This window comes from Pogoniulus pusillus, chromosome 8 (genome assembly GCF_015220805.1).
Source record: "Pogoniulus pusillus isolate bPogPus1 chromosome 8, bPogPus1.pri, whole genome shotgun sequence".
NCBI classification, from domain to species: Eukaryota; Metazoa; Chordata; class Aves; order Piciformes; family Lybiidae; genus Pogoniulus; species Pogoniulus pusillus.
Genome location: NC_087271.1, coordinates 8974447 through 9000907, shown reverse-complemented (window position 1 = coordinate 9000907; position 26461 = coordinate 8974447). Strand labels below are relative to the sequence as shown.

At 44.0% G+C, this 26461-nt stretch overlaps 1 protein-coding gene across 1 annotated transcript; it reads right to left on the bottom strand.

The window, feature by feature from the left end:
• Positions 1 to 794: 794 nt before the first annotated feature.
• On the bottom strand, positions 795 to 24488 carry LOC135177837 (coagulation factor XIII B chain-like). The gene is made up of 12 exons (XM_064148278.1): positions 24410 to 24488; positions 19052 to 19252; positions 18271 to 18456; positions 16912 to 17088; positions 16054 to 16230; positions 12582 to 12761; positions 12162 to 12254; positions 10783 to 10965; positions 3728 to 3931; positions 3135 to 3317; positions 1765 to 2006; positions 795 to 882 (listed from the first exon to the last, which is right to left on the bottom strand). Exons 1-11 carry the CDS (start codon positions 24486 to 24488, stop codon positions 1795 to 1797), a joined length of 1875 nt encoding a protein of 624 aa, XP_064004348.1. The 3' UTR covers positions 795 to 882; positions 1765 to 1794.
• Positions 24489 to 26461: the final 1973 nt, after the last annotated feature.

The following is a 26461-nucleotide window of genomic DNA, read 5'->3' as shown; positions in this document are numbered from 1 at the left end:
AAAGGCAGCATTTAATGTAGCTAGCTAGGGAGGCACTGTCCTTGACGAGTCAGCAGACAACTCAGGCAGAGCAGGATACAGCTAACTCTGAATAAGATAAGAAGTAGTTTGCTGCTTGCAGCTGCACGTAGCAAGTAGGTGCACCATGCAAATGGGGTATTTAGGGATTCAGCCATTTAGCTTCTTACATGTATGCATATATTATCTGTAACACATATAAGTGTGCGTCTACTAAATAAAGTTGTCACTCGCTTTTGATCCACATTGGATTGTGCGGTGTCCTTGCATAGTGAGTTCAGCCCTTCTCCACCAGATCTGCCTCACTGCACAAAGCTGTCAAGGAAAGACTGGATGAGGCACTTAATGCCATGGTCTAGTTGACTGGATAGGGCTGGGTAATAATTTGGACTGGATGATCTTGGAGGTCTCTTCCAACCTGGTTGAATCTATGATTCCATGATTCTACAATAAGGAAGTGAGGTTTAGAAATAAAATAGCAAAAAAAAAAAAAAAAAAATCCTGCCTTTACAGGAGGCTTTTAAAATTGAAACATCAAAAATGAGTGAACAATGAACATTGTTCTCATTCCTGAATTTGCTTCATGTTTTCAGTCACACATGTTCACAGGCAGAGCCCTGCTGTCATTAAAATGTCATAGGAAATCAAAGTAACTGACTGATATTTTATTATTTTCAATGTTCTTGATTAACAGGACAAAGATGCTTGAATTTTTTTTTTTTTGATTACTCAGTAGAATGTGTGTGTTTTTAGATTTTAAATGGTTTCATAAATGCCTTAAACACAATTTCATTTATTTTTTCATATAGTTGTTTTTATTTTTTTATCTCGTCCCTCCAGCCTTGTCCTTTAGAGCCTTCTTACCTGTGAAAGGAGACATGGGGCTGTTAAGATCTGCAATCACTGTAAAATTACACTTCAACGTCTGGTTTGAAGCACACAGGAATAAATCTCAATTTAGCTATATTCTGTAGTACTGTGTTCAGTTCTAGGCCACTCACTGCAGAGGGAACATTGAAGTTCTGGAGCCTACCAAGAGAGGGGCAATGAGCCACATGAAGGGCCTGAGCACCTGGCCTATGAGGAGTATCTGAGGGAGCAGTTGTTATTCAGCCTGGAGCCCAGGAGACTGAGGGGAGACCTTTTTGCTCTCTACAACTGCCTGAAGGGGATTGGAGTGAGAAGGGGGCAGCCTCTGCTCCTTGGTGTCAAGCCACAGGACCAGAGGAAATGGTTCTAAGTTGCACCAGGGGAGGTTCAGGCTGGATGCTAGGAAATATTTCTTCAATGACAGTGTTCTCAAGCACTGGAATAGTTGGCCCAGAGCAGTGGTGGTGTCACCATCCCTGGGGGTGTTCAAGCCTGTGGGCCTGGCACTTAGGAATGTGGTTTAGTGTTGACCTTTCAGTACTGGATTGGCTCAGATGACCTCAAAGGTCTCTTCCAACTAGAAATATTCTGTGATTCTGCGGTTCTCATTGCGGCATTTCACTCAAGTTCTCCAGACTGTGATGCATCCTCAGATTTCTCACTGTAAGGCTTCATTTTCCATGTATAGGCCAACAATGTATTCCTCTGCTGCATTCTCTGTCCTCATACCACAAAGCACTGGAACTTCCCTCCCCGTTCATCTCAGACCCTACAATGCCAGCATACACTCATTTCTCAAGTCTGAATGCAGTGACATTGAATATAGGAAGCAATCTTAATTCAGCTGTTAAGAGCAGATAAAGAACATGTACATACCTTTCCTGAAGGCTTTCCTAGAATCCAGACTCATTTCCCTTTTTCAACACACCTTGGATACACCAGCTGTCCTCCCTTACACTGCACCTGAAATAAAGTTGTCCCGGATTCTGCTCCAAAATGGTTCTGTTTACAGTAAAATCCAATGTAATCCCCATGGTAAAAGTAAACTTGATTCTGATAGAACCCTTGTAGCAGCAAGTTATTTTTCTCCATTTCAAGTTTTGACAAGGTACATGGCTCTAAAAAAAGAGAAGTTTAACCAGTGTTAATAAACATATTTTTAAGATAATAGCATCCTCACTACTAGAGACTAAAACTGTAGGTTATTTCTCATTCTCATCATATGTTACACATTAAATCACTGTATTTATGTCATGGTCCAAAGGCAGACAGCTTCTATTGAAACTTTCATCTCTAACTGGCTGAAACTGAAGTTGAGATCTTAACATTCTAGTTGAAAGTAATTAATTTACAAACTCTAAGTATCTCAGCTTAGAAAGAGTTGGGGTTGCTTAGCCTGGCAAAGGCTATGGGGAGACCTTATTGTGGCCTCACAGTACTTAAAGGGAGCCTAATAAAGAAGAGTACGACAGACTTTAAAGTAGGGCCTGTAGCAGTAGGACAAAGAGTGATGGTTTTGGATTAAAGTAGGAGAAGATTTAGACTGGATAAGGGAGTAATTTTTCACAATGAAGGTGGTGAAACACTGGCACAGGTTGGCTAGTGAGGTGTTAGAAGCCCCATCCCTGGAAACATTCAAGGTCGGGTTGGACAGTGTTCTGAGAAACTTGATCTAGGTGAAGATGTCCCTGGTGGACATTCTGGAGTGTGTGCAGAGAAGGGCTACAGGGATGATCAGAGGGCTGGAGCACCTCTGCTATGAGGACAGACAGAGAGTTGAGGCTGTTCAGTCTGGGGAAGAGAAGACTCCGAAGTGACCTTATGGTGGCCTTCCAGTATCTGAAGAAGGCCTACAAAGGAGCTGGGCAGGGACTTTTTAGGCTATGAGGGAGTGACAGGACTAGGGGGAATGGAGCAAAGCTGGAGGTGGGTAGGTTTGGGCTGGACGTGAGTAGGAGGTTGTTCAGCATGAGAGTGGCGAGAGCCTGGAACGGGTTTCCCAGGGAGGTGGTTGAGGCCCCATGCCTGGAGGTGTTTAAGGCCAGGCTGGATGAGGCTGTGGCCAGCCTGCTCCAGGGCAGGGTGTCTCTGGTGGGGGTTGGAACTAGGTGATCCTCATGGTCCCTTCCAACCCTGACTGATTCTATATCACTTCAGGGAGGTTAGATGAGATGAACTTTGAAAGGTCCTTTCCATCTCTGAATTACAGAGAGAAATTAGTGCTTATTTTAGTTTACAACACCTACCAATACAAACAGGTGGTGAAGTCCACTGTCCCTCAGAACAGAAAATTGTCTCAGATCCTTGCAGAAAATGATAGTCAGAGCAAATGTACCGAACTGCAGAACCACTGTCGTACTGGGTCAGAGCTGGGAGAGTAAGAGCTCCATTTGCAATAGAAGGTGGAGAGTCACACTGTTCTTTAGGAGCTGGAATAAAATGAAAGCATTTGAGAAACATTCAGCTCAATAAACGGATGAAATCAGCAGCTTTAAGTGCCTGTCAACACTAAAGATTCAGCAACTCTCAGTGTACTTTTTTACTTTTTGGTTATGTGTCATTAGAACACAATCTCCTCCTATATTCTAACCATAGGAGATCCCCTGTGTGAATTTAGGTACTGCTGTCTTTCTACAGAGCTTTGTGTTCCCTGGGCTTGGAGAAGAGCTCATCTCTCTTTCCACAACATTCCCCAAAGGAAGGTGCACTGTTTTTTCCAGGCTTAGATGCATGCTCAGCTGTCATGTGAGAGGATATCCTAAACATCTATTATTTGCAACAGATTCTAGGCTTCAAAAAGGAAGCTGATTTAAAAGGCAGTTAAAAGCAGTAGTTTTACCTTGCATAATGCATTTTGGATACTCCAGCCTGCCGCGGGTACACTGTGTCCTCCCAGGAGATGGAACAGTACTCTGGAGAAAATTGTATCCCTGTTTGCATTCAAACTCTATGAGGTCCCCATGTAGAAAAATTAATTCTTCCTGTTTCCATTTCAGCTCTATGTTGTTGCTGTTCATATCAGTTGCATTAAGAGTGCATGGCTCTAGGAAATAAAAGTGCACTTGAACAAAAAGTTATCATGGTTTGGGTCCTGGAACACAAACCCTATGAGGAGAGGCTGAGGGAGCTGGGGGTGTGCAGCCTGGAGAAGAAGAGGCTCAGGGATGACCTCATGGCTGTCTACAACTACCTGAAGGGAGGTTGTAGTCAGGTGGGGGTTGCTCTCTTCTCTCAGACAACCAGCAATAGAGCAAGGGGACACAGTCTCAAGTTGTGCCGGGGGAGGTATAGGCTGGATGTTAGGAGGAAGCTGTTCCAAGAGAGAGTGATTGGCATTGGAATGCGCTGCCCAGGGAGGTGGTGGAGTCACTGTCCCTGGAGGTGTTCAAGAGAAGACTGGATGAGGCACTTAGTTCCATAGTCTAGATGACTGGCTAGGGCTGGGTGCTAGGTTGGACTGGATGATCTTGGAGGTCTCTTCCAACCTGGTTGATTCTATGTTTCTGTGTTACCCACCCCGCCACACACTTTGGAAATCACCCTGATTAGACTCAGCAGGCTCTGGAAATTTGAATGAAGCTTATATTTACAGCTTAGCACAATATACAAGCAGATATTTACAGTATATACAGTTAGATACAGAAATATACAAGGTAAAAGGTCATACAGAAACACAACAGCCCTCCCAGAAACCTGAGTCCCCAGGAAGGGCTCCAAACTGCCCTTCCACCTTCTCTCCCCGTCTGTCCGTCCCCCCCCCCCGCCTCATCCTTACCCCAGTCCCAAGGAAGAATGGAGGTTCGGGCAGGGGGTTAGGAAGCAAAGTGGATTAATCAGAGAGATGGCAGAGAGGCTAGAGAGAGAAATGCATCTCAGGCAATGCCCCAAGAAGAAGAAGTAACTCCCTTATCTATGTTTGGATTCTTGTTCTTATACCTCTCAGCAAGCCTATGAGTGAATTAGACATCACCATTGGTTTTTTTCTCTTTCACAGCCTGTGATGCAATCGTTCTCACCAAAACGTTCTAGCTAGCTTCAAAATAGCACACAATCCCAAGTGATTTTGTAGCCCCTTTTTGTAGGAGTTAAACAAGAGAAAATCTACATCAACAGTACTACAATTGCATCAGAAAATTAATAATAGTTATGAATTATGACTCTTCATTTCGGAACAAATATTAATTTTTACTGTTAATATTTTAAAAATGGGAAAATTCCCTAAGGTGCTTTGGATTTTTGGTCGACAGGAAGCAATGGCACAGAATTAAACCAGCAGAACTTGGAAGATAGTAGCGCGAAAATAGGGAAAATTCTAACCATGCTCATGGAGTCTCAGCATTCACTCCAGCATAGGTACTCACAACACTTTTGGTCCCTGAGTAAGTCTCCTGCGTGAAAGACACTTTCAAACTCATGATGATTCCAGGGCAATATACAAATATTTCAGGCAGAGGGAAGAAATGCTGTTAAGCTGGCGGGTGTGAGCTGCATACACGCATCCGCCTCTAAAGAGCCGCGTACGAGGAGAGGCAGGATGGCTCCGTGCTGAATGCAGAAAGGCAGAATGTGGAAGAAGCTGAATACAGAAAGGCATAGCTTTCTAATTCATCCCCCTTTATATACTTCATTTGAAAATCAAACTGGCCAGTAGGCACTAGCACCATTGTTCTGGCCAATGAATTGAAAGCTTCGTGCCTCCTTTGACCACACAGGCACGGTGAGGGCAGCACAAGATGTTGCAAGCCACACTGCCTGCTATCTCTGCTTGCCGGCGAGACCGCGGTAACCAAGCCTGCAGACCAGTTTGGTCGTAGGCCAGCCGCGAGGGTCTCCAGACAATTCAATGTGAATTAGGCAGAAGGCAACTTTATTTTTGTAACAGCCCAAATATATACACTCAGCCAGTAGAGCACACACCTACACATTAGCATAACTAGTCAGGGACAACCCACTCCATCAGCATACACACACGCCTTGTTATTCTCATTACCAAAGTGTCCATTATCTACCCCTTCTGAGATAAGGTGGCCAGCTGCGTGTGAGAACCAAGGTCTGTTATGACAAGGATCTGCCTGTTGTCATTTCTCTTCACTCCGTTCCCACAGCTCTCCTGCACCTGCACCCCACAACTCTTCTGCGTTCTGCATTCCCACAACAAGACACCTGACACGTGGTGCTAAGCCCCCTAGCCCTCAAGGCTTTGCTCATCTGACCCCACAACGACAGGAGGAGGAGCCAGGGTTAAACCTGCCTGGCAGGATTTATGCCCTACCAGGACAATGATGTGGTTTTTCATCTTGCAAGAAAAAGAATTGTAGAGGCATTAAAACAAACCAAAATGCAAATATAAAGAAATAAGCTGAAGTAACCTGTAAAACAAGAACCCTAAACTGAAACACTAAGTCATAGAAAACACACTTCTGACAAAATCTGATCTCTACAGCACTTATAAACATACAGCGGCCTGGATTTACCACTTCTTGACTGTAACATTAAGTCATTCATCAAAATTAACCTGTCAGATCTGGCTGACAGGTTTGAGAAACCCTTTGAGGACAGCAGTGTTTAGTACACAGTAAATTTAAACTAGGAACCTAAGGAAGTGTTTTGACAATTGCCTCTGCTTTGCGTTTTTTCCTTTGTTTTGTCACTGCTGTAACAATTTAGAGGTCTTCCAAAAAAGCTTTTTTGGGAAGCTTTGCATTCTAATTTGAGCTTTTTCAGGTTATTCAAAGTCAACAGAATTTTGGTTGACATTTGGCTGATTTCTTAAAAGGCTCACATCGGGAAGCTCACCCTCCCATTAGGTAGCCACCCTCATTAACTTTCCAAGCCCCTATTCAACTTCAGCAAAGTCTGACAGAGGGACAGTCATGTAAATAAATGTCTGCAGGTTCCATGAGAATCATTACCTGACAGAGGCTTTGCTGAGGGAAAGGTAAGGAGAAATCAGTTATTACACATTCTGACGCCAGTAGCACAGCAATATGTTGGTATGGATGTTTTCCCGAAACTAACCAGAGCTTGTGCTGCCTCTGGCCTGGTAAGAAGCTGGGAAGAAATCTCACAGCAAAGAAGAAAAGTTTGATGTGCTTGTTCAGGTGCTTAGTTGACAAATGAAGTGGACAAGAAAGGAGCTTTTCTTATTTCACTCAAATTGTTAAATTTGAGTGTTCAGATCCAAGAATGCTGATATGGACCTTTAAGCCCAGACAAGGTACAATGTAGAAACTGAGCTGGTCACTTATTTCAAACTTTAAGGCAGTCAGTTTAACAAAGAATACTAATAAAATGATTTATCTTTCCTTTCTGCCATGAAAGAATTCTAACAGCTCTTGTAGATCATCAGTAGGACTCCTGCTGGTAGTGGTAAATTCCCAGTGTGAGTTCTATGTGTTGTTTTGAACATACATGAGAGCAACATGGAAAAATGAGAAAGGTCAGAATTAAATAATATCGAGATACGTAATAAAACCCAAAGGCTGAAGGTTTTTAAGCCTTTCATTCAAAAATGAAAGCCCTAGAAGCCGTTTTGGCAGTGATTGCCATCATTAGTTCTAGATAGCTATTGAAGGTCAGGAAGAAATCCATTGAATGGAGGTGTCCCTGCCCATGGCAGGGGAGTTGGAACTAGAGGATCCTTGTGGTCCCTTCCAACTCTGACTGATTCTATGATTCTATTAATGAGGAATGTGTGAGGAAAAACTAGAGAATCTTCCTATGTATCAGGGATAGGCATGTTCTGGAATAGGCCACTCAGGAAAAGAGAAGAATCTATTTAATTGGGTGTTTGTAAGAATGGGCCAGAGGACACCTAGCAGGAGTGAGCTAAGGGTATTTGATTTTGCTTTATCCTCATGTGTGGTGGAATATTTTAATGAGAGAAAATAGATCCTTTGCTGTAAGAAGAACATAGTAGTGACACTTGTATCACTTATTTGTTCTGCTGAGAGGCATAAATAGTCAAAACACAAGATAAGGCACTCCTCACTTCTTCTCCTTCAGTCTGTGTCTGATTGCATCTTTCCTTAAGTCCTTTGCATGAAATCTATGTAGCCCTATCTAATCATTTCCTCTAACCTCCTTAGCAGCTTTTGACATCTCACCTCAGACCTCCACACATTTATCACATGAGCTATTGGTGTGGGCCCAAAATAGGCTTATACGTGTCCTGCCTTGCCTAGGCATGTTTTTCTGCTCCACCAGAGAGGCAAGCATGGGAAACGGACACAAAAGAACCTGGAGCCACTGAGTCTGGCCTGCCCAGGATCCTGTGGTAAACAAAGTACACACACTTAGCTTGTGCCTGCCTTGTACAAGGCCTGTGCTTTTCCCAAATTAGGGTAAAAGCAAGCTTATGGCTTTGCCTAATATGGTGAGGTTTGGCTAACTGCCATCCTGATCGGCTATTCTGTGTCCAAAGGGCAATTAATCTCAGCTCACATTGATAAAAGGAGATAAGCAGGTACACAACGCGCTTTCTGCCGTGCTTTCTGATGTGCTGTGCTCTTGCCTGCTGCAATTGCCTACTGCCTTATTGTTTGCCTGTAAACTGCACTCTCGCGAGTTACCAGGAGCAGACCCTGGATGCCTGCACGCGATCAGCCTGTGTGGTCAGTGTGACATTGTGCAGAGACTGCGCATCACACGACATTCTGCCTCTACACTTGAAAGTCCTTCTTAGAAGCCCTGGACATACACAGAAAGTCCAGAGGAGCCAGGAGGCAAGGTCAGAGATTGTCTGCCTCTTTTCCCCAGAAGCCTGGGAAGAATTAAGCCTCAATGTCTGACAAGACACAGTTCCTTGAAAGCTTTTGGGCACTGCTCTGGGCTGTGGCTAGCCTTTGTGAGCTGCGTAATAATAATTGTGTGAGTAATTACTTAAAAGCCTCTTTGTAATCCTCCATTGCCTTCTGCCATAAGCAGGAAGAGCTCTTTGAGTCCATCTACTGGGCAAGGGGCATATTGACCGCAAGCAGCATTTGACTTCAGGAATCTTCTCTTCCAGTTTAATTAATGCTCATATATTTTGCTGGTTATTACTAGATCTAGATATTATCCATAGAATGTTTCCATGACTGTATAAGAACCTAAATATTACTAAAATTAGTGGTCGGGGGTATCGAGAGTTCTGAATAGCAACATTAATAAACAGTATTAGTTTTGGAAAAAATATCATCTGGCATTAATTAACTTTCCCCTTCTCAACAGCTATCCAGAGATTTCTCTGCTTATTTAGAATCATAGAATCAGTCAGGTTTGGAAGGGACCACAAAGATCTTCTAGTTCCAACCCACCTGCCTTGGGCAGGGGCACTCTACCCTACTTCAGGCTGCCCAGAGCCCCATCCAGCCTGGCCTTAAATACCTCTAGGGATGGGTCTTCAGCCACCTCCCTGGGCAACCCATTCCAGGCTCTCACCACTCTCATGCTCAACAATTTCCTCCTCACGTCCTGTCCAAACCTACTCATCTCCAGCTTTGCTCCATTCCCCCTAGCCCTTCCCCAGCTTTTTTGTAGGACCCCTTCAGATACTGGAAGGCCACAAGAAAGTCACCTCTGATCCTCCTCTTCTCCAGATGCCAATAAAAAATTTGATGGTTTGGGCATTAACCCGCCCCCCCCACACACTTTTGAATTTGCCCCAGCTAACTCAGACGGCCTCTGGGAATATAAATGAAGCTATTTATTTTACAGCAGCAAATATACAAGCAGATATTTACAATATATACAGTTATATACAGAAATATACAAAGGATAAACAATACAGAAGCACAACTCCCCTCCCAGAAACCTGAGTCCCCAGGAGGGGTTCTCAAACCACCCCAACACCTCCTCTTGCCCTCTCAACCTTACCCCAGTTCTCAGAAAGAAGAGAGGTGCAGCCAAGAGGTTAGGGAGCAAGGTTAGTGGCAGCAAGGTTAATGAGATGCAGCTTCGTCAAAGCCCAGAAGCAAAGTGAGAGACAAAATGGAGAATGCTATCAAATGTCTTTCCTTCTTCTTCCCAGAGGTCTCAGCGTGACTGTGAGAGAAGTTGACATCACAATTGTTTTCCTTTTCACAGCCCATTATCTAGTTCTTTTACCAAAACATCCCAGCTTGCTTCAAACTAGCACAAGACTGAGCAGCCCCAACTCTTTCAGTCTGTCCTCACAGCAGAGCTGCTCCAGCCCTCTGATCATCCTCATGGCCCTTCTCTGGACATGCTCCAGTATGTCCATATCCTTCTTGTAATAGAGGCTCCAGAACTGGATGCAGTACTCCAGGTGGGGTCTCACCAGAGTGGAGTAGAGGGGGAGAATCACCTCCCTTGACCTGCTGGCCACACCTCCTGATGCAGCCCAGGATCTGGTTGGCCCTCTGGGCTGCAAGTGCACACTGCTGGCTCCTGTTGAACTTCTCATCCACCAGCACCCCAAGTCCCTCTCCTCGGGGCTGCTCTCCAGCCTGGATTTGTGCTTGGAATTGCCAGCTTTGTGAGTGTGTGTGTGTGCTTGGGATTTCTGAGATAAAGGGTGATGGGGGGAAAGGAAGGAGTTTGGTCAGGAGCCCTCTTGGGCAGTTTGGCTGTTCGAATGGGGTTTGAATTTCTGCATTACTTTTAACGTGTATATAATTGTAAATAGCTGTGTATATATATTATATATATATGCTTGTATATTTGTGCACACTAAATATAGCTTCATTCTTTAACTTCCCTCTAGCTGAGTTAGTCTGGTTAATCTAGTGTGTGTGTGTGGAGAACTCCCAAACCACAAGATCATGTTCTGGAATCTTTAGTCACCAAAATGAAAGAGAAAAGGTGATCCCAGAGGGAATATCTGGAGGTTCTTTCCAGTTCTACCTGTCTACATTAAGCATGATAAAACTTTCTTTTTCTTACAAGACTTACCTAGGCAAGTTGGTTGTTCCGTCCAGTTTCCTTGCTGGCAGTAAACAGTGCGAGGTCCATCCAAAAAATAGTAACTCTGGCAGCCATACTCTACTGAGGAACCATTTCTGTAACTTGGCAGCAAGGGACCAAGGAGAACACCATTTTTAACCACGGGTGGAGAGGCACAGCCTGGCTGCATTTCTAACGTGAGGTAGGGAGATAAATAATTACAATTTTAGAATTATGTTAGTGCTGACTGAAGTATGAGACTGAGCAAAAAAAAAAAAAGATATACAAATAAAATGTAAACCAATCCTTCCTCTCCAAGTTTTGTTGTCAGAAACTCTACGTGTGCCTTACTGAACTGCAGGCAGACATTGTATTTCTCTCTACATTCCAAGGACACCTTATTGTGGCCTTCTAGTGTCTGAAATGAGCTACAAGACAGCTGGGAAGGGACTTTTTAGGGTGTCAGGTAGTGATCGATAGGACTGGGGGGGAATGGATCCAAGCTAGAGAAGGGGTGATTTAGATTAGACTATAGGAAAAAGTTCTTCAGCATGAGGGTGGTGAGACACTGGAATAGGTTGCCCAGGGAGGTGGCAGAAGCCCCATCCTTGGAAGTTTTTAAGGCCAGGCTGGATGTAGCTCTGGGCAACCTGATCTAGTAGAAAGTGTCACTGCCTGTGACAGGGTGGTGGTGGTTGAAACTAGGTGATCCTTGAGATCCCTTCCAACCCTTACAATTCTGTGATCTGTGTCTGCTGTTGGTTCTTGCAGGATTACACTCAGTATGGATTAGTTCTTTTCCTGTGACAAGATGGCCTTTTTCTGTTGCTTGGGATGTTTAGCCCATGTGTGGTTCAAAAATCAACAAAAGAAAACTCACTGGAACAATTTACTCCAAGTATAAGCAAAATACACATGAATTTGCATGCTCAGAGGATATTAACAAATAATGCAAACAGTGCAAGATAGTGCAAAATAGCTGAAAGCAAATGCTAAAGTATGAAATGAAATAAAATTGCTTATAGAATCATTGAATCAACCAGGTTGGAAGAGACCTCCAAGGTCATCCAGCCCAACCTAGCACCCAGCCCTATCCAGTCAACTAGACCATGGCACTAAGTGCCTCATCCAGTCTTTTCTTGAACACCTCCAGGGATGGTGCCTCCACCACCTCCCTGGATAGGCATAGCTTGTGATCAGTAGACACAGGCAACAATCGCCTTCATCCATGCAGACTGCTACACCAACATTCATAGCACATACAAACACTTTAAAGAGTCAGGAGCTATGCTACAGCAAAAGAGCAGTATAAAACAGTCATTAAATGCCTAGAAGAGCATTAGGGAGTATTGAAGGTGCTTTTAAATAGAAAAGCAATGATCACCTACTTATATCTTCATTGAGATGTGTTTTGTTTGCTCTTACAGCTGCATCTGCCTCAAGTGATGGTGGTGCCTCAGATTCTTGTTCATCCGTGGTTCCTACAACCACAGCAGAAACTCAGAACTGGTACTCTGAGAAAGTAATATTCAAATACCAAAACAGACATTGATGGATGGATGTAAGAGATAATAAAAATCACTATACTCAACAAAGATGTCAGTTGAATTCACCCAGCCCATCCTCTCTGTGTTAATCTGTGAACAGTGGGTTGCCTATGGGTTATGCAGCACTTTAGCTCTCAAGCACTTTAACACAAGAGGACATACGTGGCTGTGCAGGTATGAAAACTGAGGCTTCTCAGAAAACCAAGGCATTGTTTATAGGCTCATTTCTGATCATCTGTCAATCTTCCCAACATTACTAACCAACACAAATAGGGGGTGATGTCCATTTTCCTTTTTCACACTGGATTTCCTCAGATCCTTGTAGCTCGAAGTTCCTTTTACACTGTATACGAACTTTGTCTCCATTACGATACGCTCTTCTAACTGTGAGGATATGGGCATGAGGAGGGAATGGTGGGGGAGGGCATTTGGTTTTTACACCTGAAAACAAAGAAAGAAAGAGATAAATAAATAACTAGAGGAGGGGAGGAAGGGAAGGGAATGAGGGAGGAAGAAAGAAGGGGAAAAGGGAGGGACAAAGGGAAGGGAAGGGAAGGGAAGGGAAGGGAAGGGAAGGGAAGGGAAGGGAAGGGAAGGGAAGGGAAGGGAAGGGAAGGGAAGGGGGGAGGAAGAAAGAAGGGAAGAAGGGAGGGATGAAGGGAAAGGAAGGGAGGGACGAAGGGAAGGGAGGGGAAGGGAAGGAGGGAGAGAAGGAGGGAGGGAAGGAAGGAGGAAAGGGAAGGGAAGGGGGAAGGAAGAAGGGAGGAAGAAGGGAGGGAAGGAGGGAGGGAAGGAGGGAGGGGAGGGAAGGAGAGAGGGGAGGGAAGGAGAGAGGGGAGGGAAGGAGAGAGGGGAGGGAAGGAGAGAGGGGAGGGAAGGAGGGAAGCCAGCCTATTGCTTTCTCACCAATCCAAACCATGCAGGCAATTCTATAATTCAACCTGCAAGCCTGTCATTCTCAAGATATTTCTGGTGGGTTCAGAGGGATTGCTTACTCCCACTTTATTCACAAAATAGGAAATAAGACCAAAAAATAGACTATAAAATAGAAGAATGATGTTGTTGCATTGCTATAAAAAGAAATCTGTACCTTTACCATGTAGATTTAATAAGGCATTCTTCAAAGGACTCCAGGAAACAAAGGTTTCCCATATGGCTCCACTAATATATTTAAAGCTGTTTATGCATTAATGCTTGTGCTGTAGAAGCAGCAATAATAGCCCATTTCCTATCACCAGATTAAGTTTGCAATTGTCTGTCCTCAAAAGTAGATTTAGGCCTTGTTTTCATGCTTCTGAGCATTCCATCTTCTCTGTGCTCCCACGAAAAAACTCCATGCTGTGCCATCAGAACAAATATGGGACTGGAGTCCTAACTCATGCCATTATGGAGCCAATCTCTTTTTGCTGGTCAGCAACAATAAGACAGGGAGCAATGGCTACAAATTGGAACATAGGTTTCACCTCAATGTGAGGAGAAACTTCTTTACACTGAGAGTGACAGAGCACTGGAACAAGCTGCCCAAAGAGGTTGTGGAGTCTCCTTCTCTGGAGACTTTCAAAACCTACTTGGATGCATTCCTGTGTGAACTACCCTAGGAGATCCTGCCTTGGCAGGGAAGTTGGACTTGGTGATCTCTGGAGGTCACTTCCAACCTCTAAAGTTCTGTGATTCTGTGATTTAATTGATTCCAGTGCCTTTGAAGTACTAATGTATCTTAGAACCATAGGATCATAGATTCAGTCAGGGTTGGAAGGGACCACAAGGATCATCTAGATCCAACCTCCCTGCCATGGGCAGGGACACCCTACCCTAGAGCAGGTTGGCCACAGCCTCATCCAGCCTGGCCTTAAACACCTCCAGGCATGGGGCCTCAACCAGTTCCCTGGGCAACCCATTCCAGGCTCTCACCACTCTTATGCTGAACAACTTCCTCCTCACATCCAGTCTGAACCTACTCACCTCCAGCTTTGCTCCATTCCCCCTAGTTCTGTCACTCCCAACTTTTTTGTAGGCCCCCTTCAGACACTGGAAGGCCACCAGAAGGTTGCCTTGGAGCCTCCTCTTCTCCAGACTGAACAGCCCCAACTCCATCAGTCTGTCCTCATAGGAGAGGTGCTCCGGCCCTTCTAGGCTGGACCCATCTTCTATGAAAGGAAGATGAATTTCATCTTTGTACCCATCGCAGTCTTCTACAAGACACTCTGTAAAGGAATTACTGAGTACTGATTTTACTGAAAAGTGTGCCTAACAAGTCTCTGTTTTTCAAAGACCACATACAGCTGTTTAGGTTTTTTTTAAGCAAAACTCAAGCAACCCCAGACAATGATTAGCAAACTTGCTTTAGAAAACACACTTCACAGGAAAAAAAATCTTCTAAAAATATACTGAGAAAGAATACCACAGATTTCTGGAGCCCCCATTACAAGAAAGATGTGGATGACTGGAGTGCCACGAGGATGCTCAGAGGGCTGGAGCACCTCTGCTATGAGGACAGACTGAAAGAGTTGGGGCTGTGCAGGCTGGAGAAGAGGAGGCTCCCAGGTGACCTTCTTGTAGCCTTCCAGTATCTGAAGGAGACCTACTAAAAGGCCAGGGAAGGACTTTTTAGGCTATCAGGGAATGACAGGATTAGAGGGAATGGAGCAAAGCTGGAGGTGGGTAGGTTTGGGCTGGACGTGAGGAGGAAGTTGTTGAGCATGAGAGTGGTGAGAGGCTGGAATGGGTTTCCCAGGGAGGTGGTTGAGGACCCATCCCTGGAAGTGTTTAAGGCCAGGCTGGACGAGGCTGTGGCCAGCCTGATGTAGGGTAGGGTGTCCCTGCTCATGGTAGGGGGGTTGGAACTAGATGATCCTTGTGGTCCCTTCCAACCCCGACTGATTCTATGATTCTATTTAACTTAAGGCAATAAAATGGTTGTCCCAGTCTCTGCCATCAACACCTAGCAGCCCTAATATATCAAGCAGATTTTTATTCCTATAAGGCACTGAGGTCTCCTAAAGCTCAGAACTAATCTTCATAAAGGAAACAGTATCCAGATAAAACAATAATCCACAACTACCAGTGTTGAACATTAAGTTCTCAGCAAGCCTAAAAGCTGATTTGCACTGTTTTCTGCTGTAGAGCAGGTCTCGTCTGCTTTACTACACCTGCTGTGCTTCCGAATATGGCTTGTCAGAGAATCTCCATTACTCCTCAGTGGCTGGGGAAGAAAGAGTAACTGCTAAAAGGCTGATTCTGCCCCAAGGATAACCTTTGCAGTTAATGCTGTTGAAAATACAGTTTGGTGAGGCTGTGAAACTGAAAAGTACTGTGGGTGCCAAGATCAGAAGAACTTCTTTCAAACGCTATTATTAATGCCGCTGAAGAGGCATGCTCCCGCTTCACGAGGCGGGATTAAAGCATGATTAAACCTCTATGTAATCTGAACATGGCTTAACCTGAGCTTCAGGGGGTGAATAACTTTCCTATCACTGTTGATTCCTGCTTCTCCAGGGCACAACACACAGAGGAACAGCAAGAGACAGTCTCTATTCTATTAGTAGAGGCAACTGAGAGCTAATTCCAATTATTATTGCCTCACTCTCGCTCCCTTGGTTCCATGCCCTTCAGCTAACACTGGATTTCTCCTTAGGCTGTGAATGGACACGTGTTTTTATTTTGCATTCATTAAAGAAAGTGGTAAGGCTTCACCAAGAATTCAACAGAGTAGAGCTGAAAGAAAATAAAGTACCGTCACAGACTGGTGGGTCTGGATGCCATCCGAAATAATAGCATTGGATTAGGTCAGATCCACTGATAGAATAGTTTTCCTCACAGAAAAAGTGAACTACATCTCCCTCTTCATAGATTTTCCTCACTGGGTAGAAGGCTCCATGCGCTACTGCACTCAAAGAGGAGCAAGTTATCTCTAGGAAGAAAACACACAGCCGTGAAAAACAGTTGAGGAAGACTTCCCCTCATGACCCCAGTGGCTTACAAAACAAATCTTGGTTCATTTGTGTCTCGGTTCTAATTAAAATTCCCAGGGACTCTAATAAATTTGATAGAACCAATAACAATTTGTAGAGTGCCCTCCCCTCTCCTCCCTCCCTTCCCAAAAGAAAGGAGTTAGAAGTAGAGAGGAAAGGTAAGCACACCCGAATACAACCAATCAATCTCGCTTTGGAAGTTAAAAGGAAAAGTTTAACAATAACTTAGAAGAGGTATCTGGGGTAGAGAAGTTTACAAAGGACAGGGAAGGGCGAAAGCAAAACACAAACAATGTATAAATACAACCCGAGTTTGTGGTGGTGGCTTTGTCTGCCTCGTGTCTGCCACGTGGCGTGGTGGCATGATCGAGGCAGAGAGTGAGGCAGAGAGGGATGCAGAGGGAGCGGTGCAGGGCGAGAGATAAACCGCAAGCCCCCGTGCTTTTATGGGACAGGAAGGGGGAGTGACCTAACCATCACCTGGTGGTGTTCAGACCCACCCCTGGGGAGGGGTCAAGACCCCTAGGGTCAGGTTCAGGGTTACTCCCCCTGGAATGTTAGCCCTCTACAATTTGTAGAATGACATATCAAATGGAATGACTTTCCAGCCTGTTACATACTAGTGCAGTTTGGAGTAAGGGACCAGCCATGCGCTAGGCACACTGCTGCCTCTGTGGTGTTTCCTCCCGCAGTGTGATATCCCTCCTCACACCTGTAGAGCAGTGTTTCGTTCAGTTGAAGCTCTTGCCGGGCTGTGAAGTAGCTGCCGTGGTGCAAGCTTGGCACTTGGCACGACTCTTAAATAAATAAAGCACATGCATAGTATTCACTTTAAGTTTTACACAAGTTTTCCAGGTGTCATTTGGGGACAAAGTTTGGGTGACAACAGATTTAACTGAACCAATGCAGCTCCAGCTACACTGATTTCCTTCCACGTACAATTTCATCCGTACAAATCTACCAAATCAGCAGCACTTGAAATCTGACAACTTCTCCCTATGGAGCTGACAGGCTGAGACAGTTGGGGCTATTCAGCGTGCAGAGGAGCAGGCTCCAAGAAGACCTTATTATGGCCTTACAGTATCTAAAAAGGGCTACAAGAAAGCTGGTGAGGGACTTTTTAGTGTGTCAGGTAGTAACAGGACTCAGGGGAATGGAGCAAAACTAGAGGAGGGTAGATTCAGATTGGATATTAGGAAGAAGTTCTTCACCAGGAGGGTGGTGAGACACTGGAACAGGTTGCCCAGAGAAGTGCTGGAAGCACTCCTCCAGGGGGAGGCATTTAAGGCCAGGCTGGATGTGGCTATCGGCAACCTGATCTAGTGTGAGGTGTCCCTGCCCCTGGGAGGGGTCGACACTAGATGATCTTTGGGGTCCCTTTAAGCCCTGACAATTCTACAGCTAAAAACCTACTCATATGATCACAGAATATTAGGGGTTGGAAGGGACCCAAGGAGATTATCGAGTCCAACCCCCCCGTGCCAGAGCAGGACAATACTATCTAACATAGATCACAGAGGAACACATCCAGACAGGCCTTGAAAGTCTCCAGAGAAGGAGACTCCACAATCTCTCGGGGAAGCCTGTTCCAGTGCTCTGTGACCCTTACAGTAAAGAAGTTCCCCCTTGTGTTGAGGCAGAACCTCTTTTGTTGCAACTTACACCCATTGCTTCTTGTCCTATCCCAGGGAGCAAGTGAGCAGAGCCTGTCCCCCCCACTCCTGGCCAACCCTCAGATACTTATAAACATTTATCAAATCCCCTCTAAGTCTTCCCTTCTCCAGACTAAAAAGCCCCAGGTCCCTCAGCCTCTCCTCATAAGCCATGCCCTCCTGCCCCCTAATCATCCTCTTAGCCCTCCGCTAGACCCTGTCCAGCAGATCCCTGTCCCGAGACAGTTTAGCCCTACAGATACAGAAAGGGCAGTGGAATTCTGTACATATAAGCAGGTTATGAAGGAGAAACATGCATAATCCTACCAATTCTTTTAGTACAGCTTGGCTGAGAGGACCATCCTTCTGGCCGACATTGTATTGTCTCTTCAGCACTACCACTGGGAGTGGAGTAGCCTGGATAACATTTATATTGCAGTGTCTCATGTACTTTGAAGTATATTTCTGTGCCATAAAAAAACCCATTCTCCAAAAGGGGCTTGCTACATTTTTCTAAGTAAAAAGAGACAGCTTGGTTAGAATTTAAAAAGGAATCAATGGAATATATTTGTTCTTTGGTAAGCAGAAGTTTTTCAGCTGTCCTGGTCTAATCTTGTTTTCTTGGCCAACTGAAAACACTACCACAATGACCAAACAGCACAGCACACAAATGGGAGGCTTTGCAGGATATGCATCTACAGGGGAAATTATCTATTTGTCTTTCTAAAAGGAGGAAACTGTGTGAATTTTGTAGTGTTCTTACAAAGACATGAGGTAAACACCTGTGAAATGTCCATGCCTGGAAGTTTTTAAGGTCAGGTTGGATGTGGCTGTGAGCACCCTGATCTAGTGTGAGGTGTCCCTACTCATGGCAAGGGAGCTGGAACTGGATGATCTTTGAGGTTCCCTTCCAACCCTGACAATTCTGTGAGTCTGTGAGTCATGTATCAGTGCAAAAATATTCTACATATACACACATGCAATCTGTAAATACACAGGGTTGATTTCACCTCCTTGTGCTAACTTCCACATTTTGCAGCTCCTCTTCCTGTATGTTTCAGGAAATTCAGCTGGAAAAGCAATGCTGAGGTTAATGAAGCTAACTCACTGTAGCATTGTGGCGCTGGAGACCATCCTTTTGCTGTACAAGTTATTCTCCCATCCTGAGTCCCAGCTTCAGTTGTGTAACCAATCATGCAAGAATAGGAAAGCTTCTTTTCCTTACGCATAGGGAAATAGTGGCTTTTGAAATGGTAGTAGTACTGAGCAATTTGTCCATGCTCTATCTGTGGCAAATCACAAGGCTTATCTGCAAAAAGACAAATATTTCTCACTAAGAATTTCAGCCCAGTTATGAACCTTTTTGCTTTAAATTATTTAACATCAGTTGGACTGGTGCAGGCTTTCAAACAGGGTGAAGGACATTCTGGATACCTACAAGCATGGTAAGTCTTGTAAAACTCACTGAGTTTAAGATATAGGACAAAGGGAATGGATATAAACTACAGCAGTTCCACCTCAACATGAGGAAGAACTTCTTTACTGTAAGCGTCCTGTGCTGGCGTTGCACCCCACAGTAACAATTCAAACACCAACATGGTTATATGACTGTTCCCCAATAATTGCCTTTATTGCAGTGATACAGCAACTTATATGCCAACTTGGAAGAGGCGTGCAGGGCTAGCTTAGTTAAGATTGGTACATGTGGAAGATACAGATAGGCTTAAGGTTATGTGTGAGGTACAGATAGCTTAAACTTGTATAAACTTGTAGGATCAGCTTTCTGTGCCAGCAGGCCCTGCCTCCTTCAGCTACATGTTGGGGGGTCTTCGTTCCTGCCTCCGGGATGGACTCAAGGACAGTCTGCAGCATGGGTTGCTCATGTTTATCAAATCATGTCCTCTGTTAGCAAGAAATCCACCCACAGTCATGGAGCACTGAAACAAGCTCCCCAGAGAGGTTGTTGAGTCTCCTCTGGAGACTTTCAAGACCCATCTGGAAGCATTCCTGTGTGACCTGCAAAAGATTCTATAGTCCTGCTCTGGCAGGAGGGTTGGATTCGATGATCTCTGAAGGTCCTTTCCAACCCCTAATATCCTGTGATCCTGTGATATATTACAATTACATCAAGTTTTGTTCTTTGGGTTAACAGGCATACAGGCTGTAGAATTAAATTATGGTGTGAACTGGGCAACAGTGATGCAGGACACTCACCTGACTCTCTATTTAGCCCAGATGTAATCCTGAGCACCCTTTGTTTGCATAAACACATAAGGATGCCTGCTCTAAAACCCAGTGGCAAGTGTCAAGATAAGCTATGCCACAGCTCCTCAATGCAGCAAATGTTACCAGAACAGAATGACAAACTGCCGTGAGGGAATATGCAAGTTACAGGCATAGAAAGTAAACATGTAAACATGAGGAGGAACTTTTTTCACTGTGAGGATGACAGAACATGGAAACAGGCTGCATGGGGTGGGGCTGTGGATTCTCCCTCTCTGGGGATACTCAAGACCTGTCTGGATGTGTTCCTGTGTGACCTGCTATAGGTGATCCTGCTCTGCAGGGGGTTGCACTGGATGATCTTTTGAGGTCCCTTCCAGCCCCTGACATTCTGTGACTCTGATTCAGTAAACTTGCTGAAGAAAGAGACTTTAAGAACAGAGTTGTGGTGGGTTGAAATTACCCCCAGAATAAGTCACCAGACTAGCTCAGAAGGTTTGGAAGCAAAATGAAGCTATATTTACAAAAACAAACTAAAATCTAGAAGTATAAAATGCAATTAATATGCACAAAATAAATTTCAAATTCAGAAACAACAAAAAGACCCTCATGAATTGTTCCCCACTCCTCTGGACAAGCCCTGAGTGGGATACCAGCAGCCCACTTCCCCTCTCCCTTACCTTTCCTTGTACCTCACAGACACAAGACACCAGCAAGGTCAGGAAAGAGATAAGGGAGTAGTTCAAAGAATTGCAAAGAGAAGAGAAGAAGAAGAATGCTTTATGGAGCAAACCTTAGCCTAATCAACAAGCAAATGGAATGATATTATTTTTCTTTTGTATCCAATCCCCTTCTGTGATGGTTTGGGTGTTACCTGCCCCCCAATTCTTATGAAATCACCCAGACTAGACTCGGTTGAGCTGGAAATTAGAATGAAGCTTCATATTTACAGTTAGCACAATATACAAGCAGATATTTACAGTATATACAGCTGTAGACAGAAATATACAAGTTTGGAAGTTAGGAACAAGGGTAGTGGAACACTGCAACATGATGCCCAGGGAGGGGCTAAAGGCCCCATCTCTGGAGCTATTCAAAGTCAGGCTCAACAGGGCTCTGAGCTACCTGATCTAGTGGAGGATGTCCCTGCTAACTGCAGGGAGGTTGGACTACATGACCTTTGGAGGTCCCTTCCAACCCAAACCATTCTATGATTCTAAAAAGTAATACAGAAACACAACAGCCCTCCCAGAAACCAGAGTCCCCAGGAGGGGCTCCAAATCACCCTTCCACCCCTCTACCTTATCCCAGACATTGCCTTACCTTCAAGGTGAGTTTGGAGGTTTGGCCAGTGGGGTTAGAAAGCAGAAGGATTAGTTATGCAGACAGCAGATTAGGGAGAAAAATGCAGGCAGACAGAGACACACAGCAACTGCATTATCTCTGTTTTTGTTCTTGTTTTTATACATCTCAGCGAGCCTATGAGTGAAGTAGACACCACCACTGTTTCCTTTTCACAGCCTAGAATCTAATTCCTCTCACCAGAATATTCCAGCTAGTTTCAAACTAGCACACCTGCTTTATTTACCTTTTACTATTTTCTAGTCAACATCTCTGGAATTTTCCTCTTCTTGTTATGATTAAGATGTAGACTATAGGGCTAGTTTTAAACCACCACAAGAGTCAATAGAAATAAAAGAAGGAAGGGGGGTTAAGGACAAGTAGAACTGAAATTAAAACCAAACCAGTAACAGGAGGAAATTCTTTCAAATGAATTATGTTGAAAAACTACATTACTACAAAAAAAATCCCACAACAACAAAAACAAATATAAGCCCAAGCCCCAGAAACCAAACCAGCAATTGCCATGATGTTATTTCTTATAAAGCCATCCTTTGGGATGACTCTGCATGGCATTACAAAACAATCTAACCTGAAGAATCTGGACCACTGCCACCATCCATCAATCTCAATGTAACTGGGCAGAATTGTCCCACCAGCTGGCACTGCTACATTCATCCTACATATATTAAAGACCAGATATTGCTCCTTCACTCAATATCACTGTGTGCTGGCTTGAGGCTAATTGGGATATTTTACTGAAAGAAATTAAATCCATAGCTGTGAGAAGAAAAAAAAAAACAAACAAGAGTACCCTGTATCACTCATTTTTCTGCTGAGAAATACAACTAGTTAAAACATAGATAAGACACTCACACACTGCTCAGCTCTCTCAGTTCTGTTCCTTCTCTCTGGCGGTCTGGGTCTGTGTGGCTAACTCTTTAATCTGACCTAACCCTTTTTTCCCCTTTAACCTCCTTGTCATCTTTTTGACATCTTACCAATTTATCACATGAGATATAGAGGGACTGATCTAGTTATTTCTAAAGGGAGGGAAAGAGGGGAGGAGGTTTGGGTCAGGAGCCTCCTTGGGAGGGGTATTGTGTTTCTGCATTACTTTTAACTTGTATATAACTACTAATGTTGTGTGTGTGTATATATGTGTGTGTGTATATATATATATATATATATATATATATATATATATATACAGAGCACTGGCACAGGCTCCCCAGAGAGGTTGTGGAGGTCTCCTTCTCTGGAGACTTTCAAGGCCTGTCTGGTTGTGTTCCTCTGTGATCTGTGTTAGATAGTATTGCTCTGTTCCAGCAAGCAGGGGGGTTGGACTCGATGATCTCCTTGGGTCCCTTCCAACCCCTAACATCCTGTGATCCTGCGATATATGCTTGTAAATTGTGCTAAGCTGTAAATATAGCTTCATTCCTTAACTTCCACCCAGCTTAGTCTAGTCTAGTCGATTTGATTGTGTGTGCAGGCGCAGGGGGAGCAGGTAACTCCCAAAACATCATACACTAGAATTTACTACAGTTCCTAGAATTGTCTGCAAGTTTAGTGCTTTTACTAAATAGAAATTGTCAAGATAATTGTTTAGTAATTCCTTTCCTGTATCATATCTAAACAAAAACAAACAAACAAACAAAAAAAACCTCAAACCCAAACACATCAAACAAAACTGGAACAACAACAACAAAAAAACTCTCAACCAAACAACAAACCAACCCCCAAACTGGGGGCAATTAAAAGACAGAAATGGTTCTACCTACATACCTTGTCTTTGAGTAATTTCAGCTGCTTTGCATGAGGACAAAACTCCAGTGAAAAGAGAGGTAGTTGCAAGAAAAGTGCTGGAGTTAAGTACACATTAGCAAATACAATATGAAATGCAAATAAAAATGGACACCTTCTCAATCAATGGAAGGTTACCCTCACATATAACAGTCCATAGCTTTGTGAAATTGCTGTTGTCCTGGGTTAGGTTGGATCGCTCCCCCGGCAGAATAAACTCATCACAACATGGATTGTTTTTGGAAAGTCAGGGAAAGATGAAATTATATTTCTCATAGTTTAAATATAACAGTATAAGGAGAAATAAACTACTAGAGAAATGCAATAACCTTAACTAAGATGGGGAAGGGGTCAAGCAGCAGCAAAGCAGCAGCAGCCAAAACAGCAGCGGTAGAAGATAGCAGTGGACGCAGCTGAAGCAGCAGAAGCCAGCAAGGGGAAGGTCCAAGCTGTGCTTCTAGACATAAAGCTCTTGATGCTCCAATGAAATATTAACTTACTCATTGTTGCCATGATATGGCCTTTCCCTGGAATGTTCACCTTTCCCCTATGTCTGAGCTAGAAATCTAGCTCAAATGGCCACAGCTGTCCACATAGTATGTCAACTACATGAGCCCAGGAATATTAAGCAAGGCTGAAAATAGGGATAGGAAATCAAGATCCACCCCAGACTAGCTTCTGGAGGTTGCATTTATCTTGCACTCTTTTGCCTTGTGGTAAAGCAAAAACACTTTGGTCACTTCAATATATAGAATATTTCGATATATAAGGCATTTCAATATATAGTGTAACAGTATAAGACTCAGGTTGTAGAAGTGACTCAAAACTGCTTAAAGAGAGCTCAAAAGAAACTTCTCCTGAGTACAAGTCAGAACTTTCCATCACCACAGCTTTGCAACCTAGCTAGATACCAATTTTTAGCCTTGAGCTGCAGTGGCAGTTGAATTGTGACCATCAGCCATCTCGCAACAAAATTATGTTTTAAAAGCAGTGCTTACTCTTGGTAAAGATTTGAAAGACATTTCAGTCAAGTTACTGACACCACATGTCCTAGATTCAATGTAGACTTATCAGTGATAGAATTCAGTATATTTACCTTCTGCAAAGAGCTTGCCCAAACATATAAATGTGAAGAAAAAACAGCTTTTAAGTCTGATCGTCATTACTGTCTCCATCACCAGTTTCCACCATCTCTGAAAACTCATGAAGTGTAAGTTCTGTAAATAATTAACTACATTTTCAAGAGGTATTCACAAGTGCCTTAGTATCCACAGCATTTACAAGTCATTTTGCTGAAAACACTCTTCTAATCTTCATTCTCCACATACCCTAACACCAGACTTGCAGAATTCTACTGCTATAAATATGCCAAATGGAAGTCAAGAGAACAGAATCTATAATTTTATAGGGAAAGCAGATAACAAGCTTCCAGGACAATTTAAATTGAACACTGCCCCCCTCAGAACCTCTCAAGTCCCAGGTTTAAAGGGCATTCTGTTATCAGGTTATTTACCTTGGCTGAAATAAAAGGAAACAGAAAACTCACCCCCCTCATCCACCCTACCCGCATGTAGTCAGGCAGTTGCATTCTCTATTAGACAACCTCTATTTCTCTCTACTTACAACAGAGACAAATTAGATGAGTAGCTTGCAACACCTAACTTCTAGGTGTCTGAAGAACCTGGGAAAGGAAAGAAGGTGGCGAGACTATCCAGGGAGGTTGTGGATGCCTCCTCCCTGGAGGTGTTCAAAGCCAACCTGGATGAGGTCTTGTATAATTGAAGTCCAGTTGCGAGAAGTCCTTGCATATGGCAGGGCAGTTGGAGTAGATGATCTCTAAGATCGCTTCCAATTTCAGCCATTCTATGATTCTGTTACTTATTCTGGAAGCTCTCACATTAAGAGCATAGCCACTGCTATTAGCTGTCTGCCAAATTTTGTTATATACAGCTATCCTTTTTCAGTCCTTTTTGTCTCCTCTCTCCCCTCCACTCCCCCTCTTTTTTTTTAAATAAAAGGACATTTACAATATGTTCTCACTTTACTGGCTAATGGCTACCAGTTTATTTAACACCATGCTGTCACGGAGGAGTTTGTCTGGGTTTCGGGGAATGAAATACGAGGCTGATTTTTAAAGAGTTTAAATGATTTAATATTATATATATGCTAGGAATCCCCCTTCCCCAAACTTATTTGTAACTACCCCACGTAAGTTCTTTGCATGCGGTTGTGAGATTATTTTTACAGAATGGCTATGCACAACAAATTAGCAAAGATTTGAAAAGGATTTAGGAAGAGAGTCTGTGGCAGAAAGTGCCACTGGTAGGCTTTTGAGAGATTATTCTGGCTTAGATTGAGTTCCTCAGTTACTCACTGTCCGGAGTCAGTTTGAAAGTCCCAAGTATCGTGGATTGGAACAATTCAGAGTTTATTGGAGCGTGCTGTTTGGGCTTCCGCGGGTACCAGCCAAGCTGGGCGTTGGTGGTCCGGAGGCTGGCGAGGCGCGGATTGGGGCACTGACGAGTGCGATCAGTTCGATCAGTGCCGTCTGATGCGGTGCGAAAGTGAGTGCAAATGCTGTGTCACGTCGTGTGTGTGCAGAGTGTGATGCATCAGCACAGTGCAAGTGCAGAGCGCTTTTATTAAAGTAATGCAGTCTTATATACTGTTCAGAGGAGGTGTATCCAGCCAGACTAGGGCTGGCACAAGTGGACAATACAGATTGGCTTAAAGTTATGTGTAAGGCACAGATAGGTTACTTCTCATAAAACAACCTGTAGTTCCACCCCAGGAGGCTGGCAGGGTCAGCCCTCAGCAGGTGTGCGTAGGGTGCTCATGGTGCCTCCCAACTCAAGGTCCTTTTCCCATAACAAAGTCTCATGTTTACAGCTTATGCCCCGCTGGGGAAGAAATCTTCCCACAGCTAGGAACAGTGGCTGGGACGGCGGCTTAGTCAGTTCCCTTGGCTGGTGCCGTGGACTTTTGACCCCACGATTGATGGACCTTGGGCCACAATTCTGTCCAAATGAGGGCTTTGCAACCCTTCACCACACATGCTCTGTCCTTGGGCTGAGAAAGTGCAATGTTGTTGGGAATGGTAGGACTTTTAGTGCTGTACAGCTCCTTGATCTTGATACACTGGAACATA

Excerpts from the sequence above, each read along its gene's own strand:
- LOC135177837 (XM_064148278.1), bottom strand. The coding sequence starts at position 24,488 with ATGGAGACAGTAATGACGATCAGACTTAAAAGCTGTTTTTTCTTCACA. Across the intron at positions 19,253-24,409 it reads GGGCAAGCTCTTTGCAGAAG|ATAAGCCTTGTGATTTGCCA; the intron begins GTAAATATACTG and ends GTCTTTTTGCAG. Across the intron at positions 3,932-10,782 it reads GGAACAACCAACTTGCCTAG|AGCCATGCACTCTTAATGCA; the intron begins GTAAGTCTTGTA and ends TTTATTTCCTAG.